Genomic DNA, 21,884 nt, shown 5'->3' on the forward strand with positions numbered 1-21,884 from the left:
AATGTTTCCTTACATTTGATGAGCTGCCTCTCCATACTTGGAACTACAATTATTTAAAACTCTCTCACAAGTCTAGACCAATGAGGGTTGGATGGAGCAAAAAGGACTGAGGCTCAGAAATCCATTTGGCCCATCTGCGGGTGGGAAGGGCAGAAGCAAGATGCACCATGGACTGTCTTTTTAACACTGTCCCATGCTGTGCAGAAAGGTTTGTGGTCCCTTGCTGTGTGAATGAACAATTAGTAGCAGTTCAGATTCAGTATGATTAGCAAATTTTATTTAAAAAACAGCAATTAGTGATGTGAATAGACATGGAACATTAATACAACATGCTTTAAACCCTCAGGTGAGAGAAGCAGGAAGACTAAAAGAAAATACAGATACAGTTTGAAAAGCGCTACAGAAGAAACACCGGACATTGCATCAGGACAATCCAGCACAGACATGTTCCAGAGTTCGAAGAAAGGAACGCTGAATGAAGAACTACCTGTAATTAAAATTGTTTCTGCTAATGCAATACATTCTAATGTACGTCACAGAACATCCAATGTGGAGGGGTCAGGCAGCTATAATGATGATGATGAAGATGATAAGAGCAGCCCAAAGAATGCAGAACTCTTACAAAGCCAAAAGGACACACTGCTAAATTCTAAAAGCTACGACAGCATGGAAGATGTGCATACCTTCACGGTACAGGGAGATGACGATGACCAATAAATGTACCTTGGTGAAATCCCCTGTGCGTCGAGAAACTCAGAGAAAGGCTTCAATATAGACGTGTATTTTAAGAGCCAGAATAAGTGTGAGGAAGTGAGATCACATGGCATTGAGAAACCAGGTCCATGATCTGAATGTGAATTCTGTGTAGTCTGAAATGGTATCCTAGTATCCTTGGAAATGCACATACAGGAGAGACACCCGACGAGTGCACTAAATGCGGAAAAGACTTCAAGCGTACGACACATCCTAACCACCGAAAGCACTGACAAATGAGAGCGGTATCTACAAATCCAAACTACAGTTAAAGATGTTGATGAATATACATTTTAAGTTTATCAGAACTACCTTTAAAAGCTACTGGACAGTGTCACGTTCCCTGTTTGCATCCTTCGTGTGTTTTCTGGAATGGGCACTGAGGAAAGGCAATCCCCGAGGTGGTTGCATGTCCTGAGGAAGAGCAAATTAACACTAGCCGCCATTCAGAGCTTGCTAGACAGACTGAATTTTGCAGCAAGGATTATACCAGCTTGAAGGATTTTTGCTAGGGCGACTAAAGAGGTAGCAAAGGCTCAGTAACCGGCTGATTTACAAATGTTGCTGTCCTTTCTGCAGGGCTTCAATGGCACATTGATGTGGTGTACTCCATGGTGCAACGGTCAGCAGGTTCAGCTCTTTAATGATGCATCTGGGAGAGGTTTTGGTGCCATCTTGAACAGAGGTGGTGAGCAGCAAAATGACTTAACTCATGCAGAGAGCATGGATTTACCAAAAAGATTACTGTTCTGGAACGGTTTCCTATTGTCTTGATGCTCCAACTGTAGCTCCAGGCATTAGCTAACAGAAGAGTAAACTTTCTGGTCAGACAACATGTCTGTCATGCAAGCTATTCGTTTTCAGTCTGGGGACTGCAGGTTCGTGTAGGGCTGTTGAGGGAGTTGATGAAGGTTTGCCTGTTTAGAAATGTTGAATTTTGAGCACCCCATGTTCAGGGGGTGAAGAAAAAGTGGCAGCTGAAACTATCGTTTTTAGTGGGTGAAATTCCATATGCTTTACCCTTGGACGAAGAAGGAGATGACACCCTTAAGAGCAGATGCTATAAGTTCAACTCGGTGATGCAGTCCCAGGGATAGGAAGAGATCCATTCAACGGTTAGAAGAGAGCAGGAGTTTGTGCTTTGGGATGAATACAAAGAAGAATAACACACATTGGTTTCAAGACACCTCACTGTAGTGACTTGTTGTAAGAATTTAAAAGTGGAATGTAAGTTTCCCAATGCGTGCGGCCCTGGGAAGATAGGCTAGGAAGGAGGATAAGTTGCCAGACCAGAGGTATTATAAGTTCACATTGGTTCTCAAGTCACTGAGAGCTAGGAATAGCAATGCTATGCAGCTGGCCATGTCGCCTACAGGGCTTCTCAGAGCCTACACTAAAGCCAATGCAGGATTGCCTTTCCTAGGGTTAACAGCCTTCACCTGTGGGCTGCTTCCTCTGTTCCATATTCCAGGCTGCCTATTTCAAAGCGGAATACTCTGCTAAAACAGTTTCCATTGATTTTAGGCTGAAAATGAATGACTATGAGTAAAATAAAGTGCCACAAAAATGCCGCTAAATTTGCTAATCCATGCCGCTATATCCTGGGGGGTCTGAAATTACCAGACAGGAAAGCTTATTTGTGCAATTCCTGAATTAGGCAGTTGATGGGTTCAGTCTGGCAGCATTAGCATATGATGTACAACACATGCGACCTGATTTAGAGTACGTTCTCAGGATACTCTGTCACATAAAATGAGGAGAGGCCAGAAGGTTGTTTTACCTTTAGAAGTATGGGTAAAAAGACATTCACCAATGAACCTAGAATTGGTGGACACCATCTGCCAGTCACCTGCAGCCTAGTATAATGGGGTGAAAGTAGACGACCAGGGGCACAGTACATTTTGTGTGGAGTCCTTTGGTATAACACAGAAAAGCATCTGAGTCTTAGAAAATAAATACTATCCAGATACCTCAGAGACTGTTGAGTCCACTGAGGACAACAGAAGCAAGGGTAGAAAGAAGAGATATAGTGCCACAGCTTCCCAGGCAATGCAAGAACTTTGTGGCAGATGTGGAAAGGGTTTAAGCAAATCAGAGGGTTTGTGAATGCTAAACCCATTTTCCTATGTTCTAGGCAATTCGTAAAAGTGTTTCTGAATCACTAGATGTCTTTACAAATGGATACTTATTTGTTATTTGAAAGGGGCTTCTAGTGGGCCTCCCTTCTAAATACCGAATCTGTGTCGATGTACCAATGTTTTGCAAGTGAAATTCGGTCGCAAAACTGATATTTTACCAAAACCTCAGAAGGAGGTGGCAAACCAGTCGCAATTTTGAAAATATAAAAAAAAACATTTTAAAAAGTTTGTCAATGTTAAAAAAGCACTTGCTTAAGGGGAGTCAATTATTCTATGGGATCACTGCATCCTCTTACACAAATAAAACAAATAAACAAACAAAAATAGAAACCTTACTTTTTAATGCAGTCCCTGTTACCTTTAAGCCACTTTTTAAAAAATGATTGTTTTATTTAAAAGCAATCCCAGACATGGTGGTCTGAGGACCCCAGAAGGGCCACCATATCTGTGAAGGTAGCAAATCGCAGTGGGTCACAGTTTATTATTCATGAGGTAGGTCCAAATGCGACCCCCTACAATTAGGGATTTCACTAAACAGCCTATTATTACGCAGGTCAGTTTGCAAAATACCACACTTACAGCAAAAACACGGGTCGCAAATTGCGACCAGTGTTTAGTACGTCTGGTCTTTTGTCCATGAAGAGGTCTTAGCATCAAGCAGCCATCTTCTTCGGCCTCGGCTGAATCCCACTCTTGACTATGATTAATTCAGTTTGAGCAAACCACACTAGCTAACATCAGACAATTGAATTGTAAGTGGTGGAAGGTACGTACATCCATGGAATATGCCAAGTAAGTCTAGGGTCAATCGTAAGCAGTTATCATGGACATTCCTGCAAGTATCTGCTTAGTCTAGATTACAGTGTCTCAGATGGATTACACGGTTTAATGTGTGTTTTACATCTTCTTCGTCTAGTTTTTGGTGTTTCAGAAGGGTCACACTGTTTAACGTACGTTTCAGTTCTTCAGCCATAAGCTCCTCTTTCTGGAGAAATCTCGTACAATCAGCATTGACCCTTGCATCATTCTCCCTCTGAAAACAGTGGATTATGTCGATCATCTCAATAATTCAATGTCCTATACCTGTTCTGTAGATATCAATTCTACTATTCCCTAATAACTCACTGGACAATTCTGGTCATCAAAATGGGATTGTTGCAATATTTCTTTTTTGATTACTATTGTTTTTGGTCTAATCAGGTCAGTTTTTGTTCAAACCTATGTTCATTGAGTGGATTACTTCCTATTTGGTTGTTTTTGACGTTTGAGTATGTCTTTTTCGATGTTGGTTTAGGTCACGTCTCCGGACAAAGCTTTCCTCACATTCAGTACATGTATACGGTCTAGCCCCTGTGTGTATTTTTATATGAGAGTCTAGATCAACTTTCTGGTTGAATCTTTTGTGGCAGAAAATGCACCCATGAGCTTTTTCGCCATACTGTCTTCTTCGGTGCGTGATAAGATGGCTCTTCTTAAAGAATCGTTTCCCACAGTCGGCACAAGCAAATGGCCTCTCTCTTGACATGACTTTCATATTAGTGGTAATCTTTGCTTTCAGGCTGTGGCTTTTATCGCTGTCAGTACCTGTGTTTGTTCTTTGACTGCTATGCACGTTTGGAGGCTCTTTGGGAACGTGTGAATTTCTGAGTATATTTTCAATTTCATTATACTCATATGATCTTCCTACGACCACGCCTTCCTGAGCACAACTGAAAGGCACAGGATTGCCAAACTCACTGTCACGCTGAGTAGTTTGTTCTCTTCCGAGCTCACGATAACATTCAGACCACATCAGTCTTTGAGAGTTTGCTTTCTTCTTGCTGGTCGGGAGTGGCTTCATCGCTGATATTGTGCTGAGATCCATTGTAAACTCTTTGCTTGGGGTGGTTCTTCCAGAGCCTCTCAAGGAATCTCTGCGGTTCCTTCTTCTGTTCAGGTCTCCGTCGCCTGCTGGATTGAAAGAAGAGTCGGTCAATGAATTCAGCCCAGGGGTCAACAGAGAAAATACTTTCTTCATGAGGACAACTTACTTTACTTACTTGCACTCCTAGCTTTGCATCATGAGTCCCTCTTTTCATACACTATACGAGAGGTCCGTGGACACAATTTAATCGATACATTTATTATTATTAAAACATAGGGTTCTCCAAGTCCATCTGTTACGTGTAATTAAAACTAATTACAATTAATGTTTCACATTTAAGGCTGGAAAAATCCAATCTTAAACCCCCCTTTTAAAAGAAACAAAGCTATACACTAGTATTTTGAAGCTACCACATGGCACCATTGTCCCAGAAAGTAGCACAATGTCAGCCGAGGTAGTCCATTTTGACAGTAAAATAACTTAAAGATTATAAAACAGTAAGTGCCACCTTGACTCCGGGTCGAACAGATAAGATTAAGAGCTGCATATGAACGTACACATATGTCCCATGAGTGAGAAGTTCAGTTACAAGGAAGCACTTTTCCTTGTCTGTTCTTTGTCTCTCATGGGGTTTTATTCTACCTTCAGCAACATAAAAACAGACTATCAAGGTTATCCATGCTACTGACAAGGGAAACCAATACCACAGCAATAAGAAAGTCAAGTGAGGCTTCAGAACAGTAATTAGGTTACATGAAGAGGATAGGCTTGCAGGTTTCTGGGTGTCAGAACTCATGTTAGAATTTAGGGAGTCATGCAGTCAACGGGGCAGTTGGATGGCAAGAACACACTCTTCACAGTTGGAACTCCCTACAATAGGAACCTGATTTTTACAGAGGTAGCCAGAGCACAAAGAGCACACGAGGACATATCGAAGACGCTTGTCCTGAAATACGTTAGGGCTGATGCCCTGAAAGGCTCTGTGAACAAAGGACCGGTCCTTGAGCTGCATTTACTGGGCCACTGGAAGCCAGTGCCGCTCCTGTTGAGCTTCGGAGACCAGGACACAGAAACAGAAGTGGCATATGGACCGCCATATTCTGGACTCCTTCTAGCTTTAAAAGGGAACATGCTAGTGGGTATAAACAACAAACACTGGCACAATCCAGTCAGGACACAATTCCAATATTTACCACTAGGATCCTTATGTGAGGAGGAATAAACGGCAACAGAGAGTCTTACGGGACAGATCAGTTCAGTAGTGTCTAAGGTCTTTATCCAGCTGAAAGCCCAGACTCTGGGATAAGGCTATCTCCCAAGTTCCTTGGTCAGACGAATCAGGTAAACGATTGTATTGCTCCAATAAAATGGCTTCTGTCTTAGAGACATTGAGCCTGATGACGTTTCTATTCAACAAAGAGTGGATATGGGAGAGGGAGGCATGCAGGGAGTCCTGGACATGTGAAACAGCATTGTACAGGCACAAACGATCTTGGCAAGGGGTAGATGCAAATTTTAAAGAGTACGGGGGACAGGAAGAAGCCTTGGGACCTCTGCAAGTGACAGCATGAGGTATGAATTGAGAAGAAAGTAAGGCTAGTCACTGGCTTCACCATCCTTTGAACAACAACTCCTGCAAGTCAATGGATAACTTTGGAAGGAGCAACTGTCAACAGCGATACATCAAGCAATAGGAGCCACTATGTAGTCGGCATCCAAATCCATACTTGCCTCATCCAGAGCTGTGATTAAAGCTGTTTTGGTTCCCATTCCCTGTCTGAAGCCCATCTGACTGAACCCTAACAAGCCGGACTCGTAGAGATAGTCAGAAAGCACCAGATCACAGCTAGGAGATGCATGATCGTCTTGTAGATGGATTCCGGAAATATATCGGTACCAGGCTTCTTAAGGGGAAGTGTCACAATCCAGTCCTTCCAGCTTTTCTACAGGAACTGTGGAGGGTGCGGATGTCTAGATCATCACCTTCAAAAACAATGCTGTTATTGGCTGAGAGGTGGGATTGCCAAAGTAGCGTTACTTGGGCTAGTCCATTCGGGGAAAGAAACTTAGAAGACCGCTCTAGAAGATCCTGCAATGCGCTCAATCAAGTTGCCAAAGAAAGGTGTCTCCTGTTTCAAATGGGTCAGAGCATCTCTGCTCCTTGGTAAGCCCGTGCGGGCAATGATGTCTATTGATTACCTGGGTCAGAGTTGGCTATACTTCCCTCCTTTCACACCAAACTCAACAGCAAGGATAGCTATGGAGCATTTCAACAATAGAAATAATGATGGTAATCGTGGTCCAGTGCCTAGTGCAAGCATGGGCACAATAGCCTACATGCCTCACAACACACATAGCGCTGCCTGAAGTTTGCTGTTCTAAATCTAGAGCCCATTCCTGGGCCTCAGTTATGTCATTCAAATAGTTCCCAGACAGACCTCAATATTGAATAAACACTCCACCAACGATACATAGCCACCTGAGTATCTGCTGACTCGACCATGCAGAAAGCACTCTGAAGCTTTGTCGAGAGGTAGAAATGTGCTACACAAATGCTACAATACATGGGAGCAGTAAGCTCAGAAGAAAATCTAACAGCTAATACACCAATAATCGTGTTATGCTGCAGAAGTCCACCGCTATATCTTTGCACTGGCAACAAACGAGGTGCTGGCCAGCATGTTTGGGACACCATAATTACCATTCATCGAAAGTCTGCCACCCTTCCCACTGTGGTCTCCAAGTTCTTAGCTACAGCCAGAACGGTGGCGGATCAGCCACCCTAGATCAGACGGCTGATCCACCACCATCAGGCTTAGCTCTTCATCTTAGCAGAGCTCGAGCAGTCTGCCATCCTTCATACGGTAATCTCCATGTTCTTAGCTACACCCAGAATGGTGGCGCACCAGCCACCCTAGTTCGAATGGCTAGCCTGCCACCACAACTCGCTCGTAATGTTAGTGGAGCTGGAGCCGTTGGCCAGGAAGGACATTTAAAATAGGCCCAGATGGAATATCCTTACTGTCCTCTTCCAAACCAGGCTATGATCTCTCAGACTGAAGCCTTCTTGTCTTCCCATCTAGAGGGCTCCGGACTTGCCAGTATGGTTTGGACTGTTCCTACTAGAGCAGGAGTAAGACCGAATTGCATATGGCAGGTCTCTGTATAGATTGACACAGTGCGTGAAAAACAATAGAATGGAATGCAGGCCAAGCTATCATCTAAGACTGAGATCAATTCAAACATCCGTTCAATCACTCTGTTATTTGTTGCTCTTGAGTATTCAGAGTTGGACGTTTTAGCCACAAATCTCTTTTTCAATTGTACAGAAAAGGGGAGAGATCTGGTTGATGTTGATCTACTCCAAGCCATATGAAGCTTTGCCCTCAAATGTTTTTTACTGCAAATGTTCTGCGGACTCTGATTGGAAAGTTGCTTCAATGCTTCTTCAACAGTACACATGCTATTGTTGACAAACATGATACCCCTGTGCTTGTTTGTAACCTCAGGGATCGCCACATACAGCGGGAACATCACTGCTTTCCATGGTTGTTTCTAATTTGATCTAAGGGAATGTGTGAGGACAACACAGCTCCCTGAAGCAGATTCATAGCACCAGCACAGTTCCTTTGGTGTGCGAGGTTGAACCCTCTGCACTGTATTATGAATATGGCACACTTTCCCTGTGCAACAGTGCAAACAGGGGCAGTGTGCCCGACTACAAAAAATGTGCTGCCCCCAGGACAGTCACAATGGAGGCACTCATTTGAGTGAATACGGATCGGCTGCTTCAAAGCTGCTCCACGTTTCACGGTGTAGGCAGCATGCCATCTGCACTTTGAAGAGGGGAGAGAAAAACTCTTGCTGCTGCCTTCATGGGGGGTCATAGGGGGAGTCCATGGAACCCCCTTTCTTCCCCTCCAGTGCAGTGTCTCTAAACCCTCCCATGCTCATGACGAGCTCAACTCGTCATGAGCCATGGTGGCCGTGTGCTCATGACGAACTGAGCTCATCATAACGGCCACAAAGCCCGCACGCGGGGCTAATTCCCCCACTGTACTGAACGTTCCACAGAAACTCAGCTCGTCATGAGCACCGGGGGCTGTGCGCACACCCGCCCCCCCAGTACAGCGGGGGAATTAGCCCCGCAGGCAAGGGGTTAAGAAGGGCAATCCAAATTGTGTGTCTCCTGAGAGCATGTTTGGCTCTGCGCCTGCGTCTATAATAGGGCGTGGACGCAGAGGCAAAGTGGACCCATGTAAATGAGGAAAACCCCTCTCAAGATAGCGCCGGTGCTATATGTGCGCCAGCACTGCCAGTTTTACAGAAGGGGTCACATAAGCGTCTGCCGCACCTCGCACCTTCTGTAATACCACTGCTGCCCGGGGGCACACTCAGCAGGTGCCCCGAGGGTACAATGTATAATACGGTCCCTGGTGTGTTTACAAAGGAGCCAGTAGTTGCGAGTTTCACAAAACTGACTCAAGTGACCTGGGCTGCTGACCCTGGCAGCGCTCTGTAGCCCAGTGCTCCGGTCACGGCACCTGTGAACCTGGGCAGCTCTCCACTAGGAGAGTAGCGATAGGATACTGCTGCACTCCGAGGTATTTTTTGTTGCTAAGCTTCGTGACTGCATGTGTGCGTGGTTATGAGCTGAGACAGGGTTGCCACTTTTCCTACAAAAACATATTGGACATTTCTTCATATTTTAAGACTCTTCAAAGGTCTGGACACGATACTTGAAGAGAACTTTATATGAAATTGCCTGTATTTATTTTTGACGTGGTCTTTCAGTGTTTGTTTACTTTACTGGTTAGCCAGAGATCCTAAATGCAGCTGTAGATAGCATTTTAAATTACTTTCTTGTTATATTTACTGTTTCGAATATGTACTGATAATGGGAAAAAATACCATCTTTAGGTTCTTTTCCCTAATTTATGAACCGGCAGGGACATTTACGTCCCGGTCATGCCCCGCAACCCTAAGCTTTCACATCATCAACGTGATAAGAAAGAGCTATATAGTTCTCTCAGTTACAGTTCTCTATTTCAATAAATCTTTCTCCAGTAAGGGAGTCAGTAGAATGCCTAGTGATGCATGAGGCACTAGTAGGACTGGACGCCGGTGAACGCTATCCTCCACTGCTTCTAGAGAGAGCACTCCGTACCCTTCACTCCAGGTAAAAGGAGACAGAGAGGTAACCTTGTATCACAGCACTGAAGGTTCTTGTGTTTAGAAATACCGTAAACTTGAATCCTGGCCTCTGGACCTTTCCAAACCCCCTTCCCATAAGTAGTAGCCCCGTATTTGTGAGTGAAGCCCAGTGGCTATATTTGAATCTTATCTGAGAACGGCAGAGAACTTCACACCTTTAAACCTTCTATCTCCTAATGAACTGCAAATGTGCAGCATTAGTTTGTGCTTTGAAGCTGGGTAAAGACCACCAGCGGAAAGCAAAAAAGCACTAATAGCAAACTTTTTACAACAAAAAAATACACTCCGCACATCTCGTTTATACTCGAGGCACAGTGAAATGTATATTGTCCTTATACTAAAAATGTGAAAGTCATCATCATAGAGGATATTGTGTTTTGTACCCTTTTACCCATAACATTGGGTTTGATTCAAGTTAGCAATTGAGTTTTCACATTTTCAAAGCAAAAGTAGAAGTGTCAGTGAATGAGTCCCACAGGACATGTGTTTGGCTTATTACTTTACGGAACTTAGGCAGCATTCCCCAGCTTGTTTGTCTTCGTTTCAAAAGTAGATATGCTTGCTCTGTTCGAGGAGGCATTCTCGGACACCCCCAATTTGCATCCAGAAACTGAAAGGAGTTGGATTTACCACAGTGAGTGAGCTAAAGACGCAAGAAAGACGTCTTCCTGAGCCTCATGTGGCTGTCATAGGTGCTATTCGTAAAGGTTCAGTAGGCATGCGTTCGGTAAGGTTCAGAATGGAGTCGGTAACCTGACAGGTGGTAAAATTGTAGACAAACTGTTTAATCACGTATGAAGGTTGTGGATACACCAACTGTCAACATGTCTGGTCATACGTGTTTATAGAGGTTTGTTTGTGGTGTGTTTGTATGTAATTTGGTTGATGACTGGGCGAGAGGTTGTTTTGAATGGGAATTCCGTCCTGTGGCATATGAATGTCATGGGCCCTCGCATGGTAGCGGTATATTGTGTGAGTACACTGATCCGTTGGGTTGGGCCTGTGGTTGGCGGTATGAAAGTCTTCTGTGTGGAGTGTGAATGAACCTTACAGCGGTTGGCGCCTTGACGTGGCTTTATGGCTCACCTTCAGTAGTCTTGGTTTCAATATTCAACTAGTTTGATTTCTGCTTTGAAGCTAGCATTTCTGGAGGTGCTAAAAACCATCTAGTGTAAGGGGTGGATTAACTTAAAAAGATTTGCACCAGATTTATATCTGTGGTGTTAAAGATACTCCATCGCAATGGTGACAGAGCACCCTTACTGGGGTTGGGCCGCCCAGTATATATGCGGACGGACCATTGGTGTAATCGTGGGGAGGACTACTCTGTCACGACTGAGAAAGGGCCATCTGTGGCTGACCCCTATGCCCACCCAATTAATTTATTTAGATGTTCAGACATACAGGTCAGTTTTCACTGCCCTCCACTGGAAAACCATTGTGGTAAAGGGCAGTGAAAACTGTTTACTGCCCCCTTGCCATGGGAGATAACTTACATGGTGAGAGGGGCACGTTTCTTTTTTTCCAAAAAGAAAATTTGGCTTCAGGACTTTGTTATTGAAAATTAAAAAAATTGATGCATGGCTCTGTTATGTTGATGGAGCAGTGTGTCAAACGTAAAAGGCATTGACAGGAACTGCCGGGACGGCAGCTACTGCCGATGTTTTTTGTTGGTCATTTATAAATGGGAAAAGTAATCTCAGCATGGCCACCGTTCATTCCTCCGCCAGGGCAGTGGAGTCTTCTTTGTTAGCCAAAATGTACATATGGCCCCAAATAACAACTCCTTTATTTTTTTATTTTTTGTTTTACAATCTAAACACTCGGAGGAATCTAGCGTGAAGTAAATTGCATTGATTCTGTTCACTTTTCCATAGGCCTATCCACACAAGTGAGATACCATTTTAATCGGGAGACTTGGGGAATGCTGGATGGAAGGAAGGTTTTGGATCCCTGCAGATTCTAGAACTTTCCAACACAGAAATGTGAGTAAAAAGTGTTTTTTAGTCACAGTTTTAAGTTTACAATGATTGTGGGTAAACGAACCAGGTGAGAGCCACGCAAGTCACCCCTGCCTAGATTCCCCCCAGGTGTCTAGTTTTTTTATAACTCTTTTTATTGAAAACAAAGGAAGACATTACAAAAAGGGAAAAATTAAATCTCAGATGAGCACATTACATTTCCAACACATGATGTATGAGGCAAAGTACAAATTAAATATGGCAACATTTAATGTAGGGATCACAGAGAGTCTTGTGCCTCTGGGACTCGCATTGGGATAGGTGGTTCACAGATCTCCCCTCTATAACTGTTCCAAGCGGTCCAAATTTTACCCCACTTCTTTGGACATCCCCTGGCCACATAAACCGCTTTTTCTCTGATCATGCCCCATTCAAGGTCCTCCGCCCATTTGGTCACTCAAGGCGACTGACTAGCTCCCCAGAACTGAGCTATATTCCGTTTAGCCACCATATACGCCAACGTCACCCACTGTTTCTGGTGTGCATTTAAATCTGTAGGCTCCCACACATTCAACAAACACCTCTGGGCCTCCGGTCGTATCTCCACACCCATAGCTCCTCTCAGCTCATCATGGATCTTCGTCCAGTACAACTGTATCTCAACACAATGCCAGAGAGTATGCATTAGAGTGCCGATTTCTCCACACTTTCTCCTGCACTTTCCGCTATCGTCCTGTCCCATTCGCACCAAACGGGGTCCAGTTATATAGGACCTATGGAGTATCTTCAGTTGCACCAGATGAAGCCGCATCTGGATGGCAACTACTTTAGGGGAAAAGGCCGCCTCCGTCGAATCCTCATCATCTAATTCTACACCATCTGCACATCATTGAGCTCTAATCCGCACCAGCGGGTTCTCCATATTGTTAATCAGTTTCCTGTATATCAGGGAAATGTTTTTTGGGGGAATAAACCCATCCAGTACTCGGTCCTCCAGGGGCAATGCCTCTGGGAGCACTGTGTCTTTAGGAATGTGAGTGACAAGGGCATGTCTCACTTGTCGGTAACGATAATATTCGTTATTGTGCAAACTATAATGTTGTCGAAGGGACTCGAAGGTGCACACCGTGTCTTTCCACCACACATCGTTTATGTGGGCGATGTCGATAAGATACCACCGATCGAACCCCTTCGACTTCCACAGACTGCCCAGCTTCTCCAAATTTAGCAGGGGAGTGGCCAGTGTTAATTTGGGGGGAAGATCTCTAGTTTGTGTTCAGAGGGGCGAGGGTCGGGGTCCGTCTGCTTGAACGTGGTCTTGGCCTCGTCATCCCTCTGCGGTAGGGATTCCAGTATATGTTGAACCTTAGTGATGAAGAAGTCTGCCAGTTTGTTGCATCGTAGGCCGGAGGTGTCTGCTGCTATTCGTAAGTAGTTTTTTAATAATAATAAACGTTTCTCTTGGTGAGTTTGCGGCTGATAAAATCTTGTTCTCCCAATATGAGGCCTGGGCTTTTTTAGTTTTTTGCTTTATAGACATGGATGGCTGCCCTGTATTACAGCTTTTTAGGTCTCGCCTGTCAATGCGCATGCGCATTGAGCAGAGCGAGACTATAGGGCTTTAAACAAAGTTTACCTAACTGCGGCGATTTGGTGCTGTGCCCGTGGCTTTTAGGTCAATGCGCTTGCGCATTGACCTAAAATGCGCGTGCACATCACCAAATCGCCGTCTGTTCCCTCAGCCGCATTCCTCCCACACCTTTTGAAGTGAAGCTTAGCTTCACTTCAAAGGCCCCGGCTGCTTCACACCCACATGCCGCTCTACCCGCTCCGCCCCCTCCCCTGCCCGCCGTGTCGCATTTCTCCTCCCCCCTCCCCTTCTCTGCCTTCTCTCCGTCTTGTTTTTTTTTTTACCCGCTCCGCCCCCTCCCCTGCCCGCCGTGTCGCATTTCTCCTCCCCCCTCCCCACAGCAATGCCCTCCGCCGTCTCTCGTGTTTCTTTTGACTCGTTTTCGTTAGGGTTGGTGCTGTCTTTTCCTGCTGCTTCACACCACCTTTTGCAACAATACTTGTGTCTTGATTTGGGATTTTATCTTTTTACACTGAGTTGCAATAGGTTCGTGGTGAATTCACATGTTATATTGTTCAGCAAAGTGGATTATTATTATTCCAATCTGTAAAGTTGCAAAACAACCCCCAGTAAGAAACGTGAAACTGTAACTCGGGTCAAGAACTGCATCTCCGTCATTACCGCATGCGTTCATGCTTCACCGTGTCACTGATTAAGGTAAATCAGCAGTTAGCTGTATCTTTGAATTTGGAGCAAAATGTCATTGGCAAACCTCTATTTTTTTTATTAGACTGCATCATCTAAAGAGCTCCTATGCAGAGCGAATAATCATGTTATGCCGCCTCTCCCGAAACTAATTTACTGGAAGTTTCTACTGGACAGCTTTGACTATCTATCCCAGCTGATACAATGTCAATCAGAAAACTGAGCGAGTCACGGATTTTAATCATAACTATTTTTATAACCCTTTTAACAAGACACGGTTTTATGGGCAACTCAACATTTCATATAAAAAAATAGGAGATTAAATTCCTGCTGCTTCACACCCTCATCGTCTACACACACACCTACAAGCATTCCTCCAAGTTGTCTCTCTCTTCAATCATGTGTGTTGTATCCTGCACGAGCGCCGCGTCAGCTGTGACCCCGCTCTGTGCATGTGGACGCTGTGAATGTCCCTGCGTGTGCGCTCCACTCGTGTCTTTCTATGCAGGCTGCCTTCTGCTGTGTGCATGCGTCTGCTGTACTCGCAGACTGTATGGGTGCCTATTTGTGACTATGCCCGCAGGCGTGCGCCATGTTTTGTATACTCTAAGTGTGTGTTCTCTAAAGGAATGCATTTACTGTTGTAGGCACAGTTTGTGTGTACATTCACTTCGTCATCTGCTATGTAGGTATACCTTATGCACGCTGTGTGCGTGAGCCTTCTGCGATTGCCGTACGTGCAGCCTCCTGTGTGTGTTTGCGCCGTCTGCTCTGTCTGTCTCACCCTCAACCCCTCACCCTCACTCACCCTCAACCCCTCACCCTCACTCACCCTCAACCCCTCACCCTCACTCACCCTCAACCCCTCACCCTCTCACCCTCACCCTCACCCTCCCTCAACCCCTCACCCTCACTCACCCTCACCCTCAACCCCTCACCCTCACTCAACCTCAACCTCACTCACCCTCAACCCCTCACCCTCAACCCCTCACTCACCCTCACTCACCCTCAACCCCTCACCCTCACTCACCCTCACCCTCACTCACCCTCACCCTCACTCACCCTCAACCCCTCACCCTCACTCACCCTCACTCACCCTCAACCCCTCACCCTCACTCACCCTCAACCCCTCACCCTCACTCACCCTCACTCACCCTCAACTCCTCACCCTCACTCACCCTCAACCCCTCACCCTCACTCACCCTCAACCCCTCACTCACCCTCAACCCCTCACCCTCAACCCCTCACCCTCACTCACCCTCACTCACCCTCACTCACCCTCAACTCCTCACCCTCACTCACCCTCAACCCCTCACCCTCACTCACCCTCAACCCCTCACCCTCAACCCCTCACCCTCACTCACCCTCACCCTCACTCACCCTCAACCCCTCACCCTCAACCCCTCACCCTCACTCACCCTCACCCTCACTCACCCTCACCCACCCTCACTCACCCTCACTCACCCTCACCCTCACCCACCCTCACTCACCCTCACTCACCCTCACTCACCCTCACCCTCCCTCACTCACCCTCACTCACCCTCAACCCCTCACCCTCACCCTCACTCACCCTCACTCACCCTCAACCCCTCACCCTCACTCACCCTCAACCCCTCACCCTCAACCCCTCACCCTCACTCACTCACCTCAACCCCTCACCCTCAACCCCTCACTCACCCTCACTCTCACTCACCCTCACTCACCCTCACTCACCCTCAACCCCTCATCCTCACTCACCCTCACCCTCACTCACCCTCACTCACCCTCAACCCCTCAACCTCACTCACCCTCAACCCCTCACCCTCACTCACCCTCACTCACCCTCAACCCCTCACCCTCACTCACCCTCAACCCCTCACCCTCAACCCCTCACCCTCACCCTCACTCACCCTCAACCCCTCACCCTCAACCCCTCACCCTCACTCACCCTCACCCTCACTCACCCTCAACCCCTCACCCTCACTCGCCCTCAACCCCTCACCCTCACTCACCCTCACTCACCCTCACCCTCACTCACCCTCACTCACCCTCACCCTCACTCACCCTCACCCACACTCACCCTCACTCACCCTCACTCACCCTCACCCTCACTCACCCTCACTCACCCTCACTCACCCTCACCCTCACTCACCCTCACCCACCCTCACTCACCCTCACTCACCCTCAACCCCTCACCCTCACCCTCACTCACCCTCACTCACCCTCAACCCCTCACCCTCACCCTCACTCACCCTCAACCCCTCACCCTCACTCACCCTCAACCCCCACTCACCCTCAACCCCCACTCACCCTCAACCCCTCACTCACCCTCACTCACCCTCACTCACCCTCAACCCCTCACCCTCACTCACCCTCAACCCCTCACCCTCACTCACCCTCACTCACCCTCAACCCCTCACCCTCAACCCCTCACCCTCACTCACCCTCAACCCCTCACCCTCAACCCCTCACTCACCCTCACTCTCACTCACCCTCACTCACCCTCACTCACCCTCAACCCCTCATCCTCACTCACCCTCACCCTCACTCACCCTCACTCACCCTCAACCCCTCACCCTCACTCACCCTCAACCCCTCACCCTCACTCACCCTCACTCACCCTCAACCCCTCACCCTCACTCACCCTCAACCCCTCACCCTCAACCCCTCACCCTCACCCTCACTCACCCTCAACCCCTCACCCTCAACCCCTCACCCTCACTCACCCTCACCCTCACTCACCCTCAACCCCTCACCCTCACTCGCCCTCAACCCCTCACCCTCACTCACCCTCACTCACCCTCACCCTCACTCACCCTCACTCACCCTCACCCTCACTCACCCTCACCCACACTCACCCTCACTCACCCTCACTCACCCTCACCCTCACTCACCCTCACTCACCCTCACTCACCCTCACCCTCACTCACCCTCACCCACCCTCACTCACCCTCACTCACCCTCAACCCCTCACCCTCACCCTCACTCACCCTCACTCACCCTCAACCCCTCACCCTCACCCTCACTCACCCTCAACCCCTCACCCTCACTCACCCTCAACCCCCACTCACCCTCAACCCCCACTCACCCTCAACCCCTCACTCACCCTCACTCACCCTCACTCACCCTCAACCCCTCACCCTCACTCACCCTCACTCACCCTCAACCCCTCACCCTCACTCACCCTCACCCTCACTCACCCTCAACCCCTCACCCTCACCCTCAACCCCTCGCCCTCACTCACCCTCAACCCCTCACCCTCACTCACCCTCAACCCCTCACCCTCACCCTCACTCACCCTCACCCCCACTCACCCTCAACCCCTCACCCTCAACCCCTCACCCTCACTCACCCTCACCCTCACTCACCCTCAACCCCTCACCCTCACTCCCCCTCAACCCCTCACCCTCACAACACATATTGTGTTACAATAGGTGTCACATTTGCGAAAGATAAAACTATTGCCATTGTAAATAACAAAGCTATTAATTTCGCTATTTTCAAAACAAGCACATAAATAAAAAATGTGTCCTTTACAATACCAATAGCTCAAACTTTCCTAATGCGAGACCTATTGCATTGCTGTGCTTCTCTCCCCTGCTGCACTCTCCTGCTCTCTAGAGATGTGGCCTAACAACCAGAGCTGCCATCTAAGTGACGTAAATACAAAACATGTTGCATTCCAAATGCTATAGGTGTCACATTCGCGAAAGTTATAACTATTGGCATTGTAAATGACAAAGCCATCAATTTAGCAATTTTAAAAACCAACAAATAAATAAAATATGTCATTTACAAGACCAATAACTACAACTTTTCTAATGCGAGACCTATTGCATTTCCAATGCTTGTTTATAGGTTGGAAGTCTTTCCTCCACTGTCTTTCCTTGATCTTACAGCGCTGTTTTAAGGTGCGCAGTTCGGCGGAGAACCAGGGAGAGTTATGAGACCCGCCTGTTTTTTTTATCCTGGTCTTTGGAAGCGCCGAGTTAAGAGACTCCTCTATCCAGTTAGGAAGCCATCATTGGCTTTGACTGGGCATGGGGTCTGTGAGTTTAGTTCTTTCCAGTTCCTGGGTCCACTTCTCCAAGGGGAGCTTGGACCAGGAGCGGCATTGGGTCCATATTGATTGAGCAGTGGGTTTAGTGATCTGTGGGGACCAGGAGAGGGCGACCAGGAGATGGTCTGACCTTGGAAGAGGGGTAAGATCTGTCCCTTTAAGGCCCTCTAGACTTGAGAGCACCGGGTCAAGGAGGTGTCTTTTAACATGAGTAGCATGTAAGATTCTTTGGGAGAGTTGGAGTGCTGTGACGTCTCTGGCAAGCTCGACTGCGTTATTAGCTTGAGTGTCGTCAAAATGGAGATTAAAATCTCCCAGGAGAGAGAAATTAGCAGCCGAGCTTGCCATGATAACAGCTGCCTCCAGCAATGATTTGTTTAAAGATGCTATCGCTTCAGGGGGGCGATTGATGAGGATGCCTGTGAATGATAGGAGTGGCGTGAGTTCTATCATGAAATGGGCGTTCTCACAGTCTGCAACGATGTTCCCAAGCAGTCGACAGGTGAATTGTTCCTTGTCGAAAGGTGAATTGTTCCTTATGGATAATAGCAATCCCACCCCCTCTGCCTGTTGTACGATCTACCCTCTGTACCACGAAGCCATGAGGAAGTGCTTGTACAATGTCTGATTCAGGACTGACGTTAAGCAGGTTTCCGTGAGTAACAGCACATCTGGGTCAGAGTCTTTAAGGAGCATCCAGATCTCTGCAGTGTGTTAAGGGCGGGATCTGCAGTTCAGTAGAAGGATTCTGAACTAGCCCTTGAATGTGGTGGGCCCTAGGTTATTTGAAGAGAAGTTATATCTGCAGTGTGGGCATTTGACAGGAACGTTATCCGGAGAGACAATGTGGGCGCAAGTGGCCCCCGGGGAGCTGTTTAACTGCTTGAGCTGGGTACTGAAATAATGGTACTGAGTTAAGAGAGGAAATGCAGGGGTTCTGGCCCCTGGGCCCGGTCGGGCACTTACGGGCTCAGACGGGCTTGCCTTAGGCATGCGCGCACGCGCGCGTGCGGTGCATGGTCAGGTCATCAAACGCCTTTATACCAGTAAAAGATGCGCCGGGACCAGCAACTAAACTGCTGACCCGGAGATCGAAAATACGGAAGTGCGAGTGCCCCTTGACCCCTCAAGCATTAAACACAGCTCTGCCCCTACACAATGTGATAAATGATTTTAAAACGAAGAACACAGTTAAAATAACAATAAAAGAGTTTATTGTTTTTTTAAAAAGAACCACTGACCTGCAGATTCACTCTGTGTGCGTGAGTGATCTGCCTCCAGCCTGTGTCAAACAATGTTACTGAAAAGAATACTACAGAATAAATGCACTACTATAATGTTTACTGATCAAAAGTAAGAGCCAGGTAAACACATGTAAAGAACCACAAGGTTAGGCTATACAACCTAAACTCCTGCAGTAAGCAGAACCATCAGACTGATTGCAACCAGAAGAATCCACATTGCTATAGAGACATTTATAAACACATCTGTACACACAAGTCTGAAAGAGAGATCCAACCAGACCCTGCAAAAAAATGTCTAGGTGTTGTTATCACACAGTTCAGCTCCAAATCGCCCAACGCTGAATGAGCATGCACACCAAATAAATGTACACCATTAAAATGGCATTTCTTTCAAGGTATTCTGTACATGCTCTGAAAATCTAGACTGACGCAGCCAAGCATGTCTGCACAGAGCAATAGTCTGAGCCATATCTCAACCCATAGAATCAGTGGTGTCCATATCACATTTTATGGTGAATTTCGCCACCTCTTGGCCCTCCTGCACCACCTGAAACAGGTCACTTTTGGCTTCCTCTAGAAGAAAAGGCAGCAAACTCCACGCTGAGTCCCATTAAGCCTGGGAAAACCTGCTGAGAACACATGCAGTGTTCAAAGACCTTAATGCTGACTGACGGGGAAAGAAAGTATCCTTCTACAATTTTCCATCCATACGGACTCAGTGCTTGGTGGGACCAGAGGGAGGACATTTGTATCCGCAGAGGCTGTAGCTACTTGCAAAACCAGACCTCTTGTGGAGGGATGTTTGAAGAGACAACCAGGATCCCCAGATGTGGGCCGATACCTATCAGATATAACCCGGTCTACAGGCAAGCCTGTTACCGGCTTTGCCCAAGCCCCTAACAATATGTTGTGGAGAGACTCAATACAAGGAAGTAAGGGTTCCACTCCCATCTTACCCTGGTGAACAAAATCCACCAAAGGGCCTGTGGATAATTCCACTGAGGGAAGCTGACACTAAGACAACAGCTGCCCTCCTCAACACAGCAGCATAAGAGGAACTCACCTCTGCGGCCATACCAGGCGAAGAAAGATCATCTGAATCTTGGGAGGACTCAAGTCCACTAGCCTCACCCAGTTCAGTGAGACAATTTTCCTTGAAGGGAGGCTGACAGTATTGCCAAACTGTGCATTCCCATAGGAAGAACAGAAACAGGCTGTACAGAGACAGATAGAAAGTTGCTTGGAGTGGATGGCTCCATTGGTGCCGCATCCGACGCGGTGATGTGCTTATGTCGGTAAGAGTAATTATTGGGGCATTGTGGGCGCCACCGACGTCATTGACTGACCCTACCCCATAGGTGAACGATTCATAAAAGGGGGTGGTGATGGACAGAGTATCTGAATTAAGCAGAACACTCCTACCCAGTCAAAAGATCAGGGCTTGATCCATCACCGTTTTTTAGCTCACTGCACCATCCCAGCTCAGAACCTGGCTATATGCAAATTAGTCTGACCCTGGCCCAGTGCTTCATGGGAACAGGGCAGACCAGACTACCAAGCCAATTCTTTACTGGAAAGGAAACAAGCTTCCGGGGACCGGTTTCTGGCATTGCAGCCGTCTTCGGCCCGGCTTGCTTGAATCCTGATGGTGCAATGAGCAAGGGACTCACATCTGAGTATACCCTTCCACACTTATGGTGGCCAAAAACGATTCATAAAAGGGGGTGGTAATGGACAGAGTATCTGAATTAAGCAGAACACTCCTACCCAGTCAAAAGATCAGGGCTTGATCCAGCACCGTTTTTTAGCTCACTGCACCATCCCAGTTCAGAACCTGGCTGCATGCAAATTAGTCTGACCCTGGCCCAGTGCATCATGGGAACAGGGCAGACCAAACTACCAAGCCAATTCTTTACTGGAAAGGAAACAAGCTTCCGGGGACCGGTTTTTGGCATTGCAGCCGTCTTCGGCCCGGCTTGCTTGAATCCTGATGGTGCAATGAGCAAGGGACTCACATCTGAGTATACCCTTCCACACTTATGGTGGCCAAAAACGATTCATAAAAGGGGGTGGTAATGGACAGAGTATCTGAATTAAGCAGAACACTCCTACCCAGTCAAAAGATCAGGGCTTGATCCATCACCGTTGTTTAGCTCACTGCACCATCCCAGTTCAGAACCTGGCTACATGCAAATTAGTCTGACCCTGGCCCAGTGCTTCATGGGAACAGGGCAGACCAGACTACCAAGCCAATTCTTTACTGGAAAGGAAACAAGCTTCCGGGGACCGGTTTCTGGCATTGCAGCCGTCTTCGGCCCGGCTTGCTTGAATCCTGATGGTGCAATGAGCAAGGGACTCAAATCTGAGTATACCCTACCACACTTATGGTGGACAAA

The 21,884-nt window shown here is 47.2% G+C and overlaps 1 protein-coding gene across 2 annotated transcripts in view; it reads right to left on the reverse strand.

Moving 5' to 3' along the window:
• Nucleotides 1–255: 255 nt before the first annotated feature.
• Nucleotides 256–21,884, reverse strand: part of LOC144822047 (uncharacterized) — a 123,129-nt gene continuing 101,500 nt past the window's right edge. Inside the window, exon 9 of one of the 2 annotated variants that reach the window (XM_078679116.1) lies at nt 256–4,838. In XM_078679116.1, the coding sequence (XP_078535242.1) occupies nt 4,135–4,838 (704 nt within the window). In that variant the 3' untranslated portion in view covers nt 256–4,134. Of the gene's footprint in view, nt 4,842–21,884 lie in introns of both variants that reach the window. The other variant, XM_078679115.1, reaches the window with a different exon arrangement.

Source organism: Lissotriton helveticus, chromosome 3_1 (assembly GCF_964261635.1).
Source record: "Lissotriton helveticus chromosome 3_1, aLisHel1.1, whole genome shotgun sequence".
Taxonomy (NCBI): domain Eukaryota; kingdom Metazoa; phylum Chordata; class Amphibia; order Caudata; family Salamandridae; genus Lissotriton; species Lissotriton helveticus.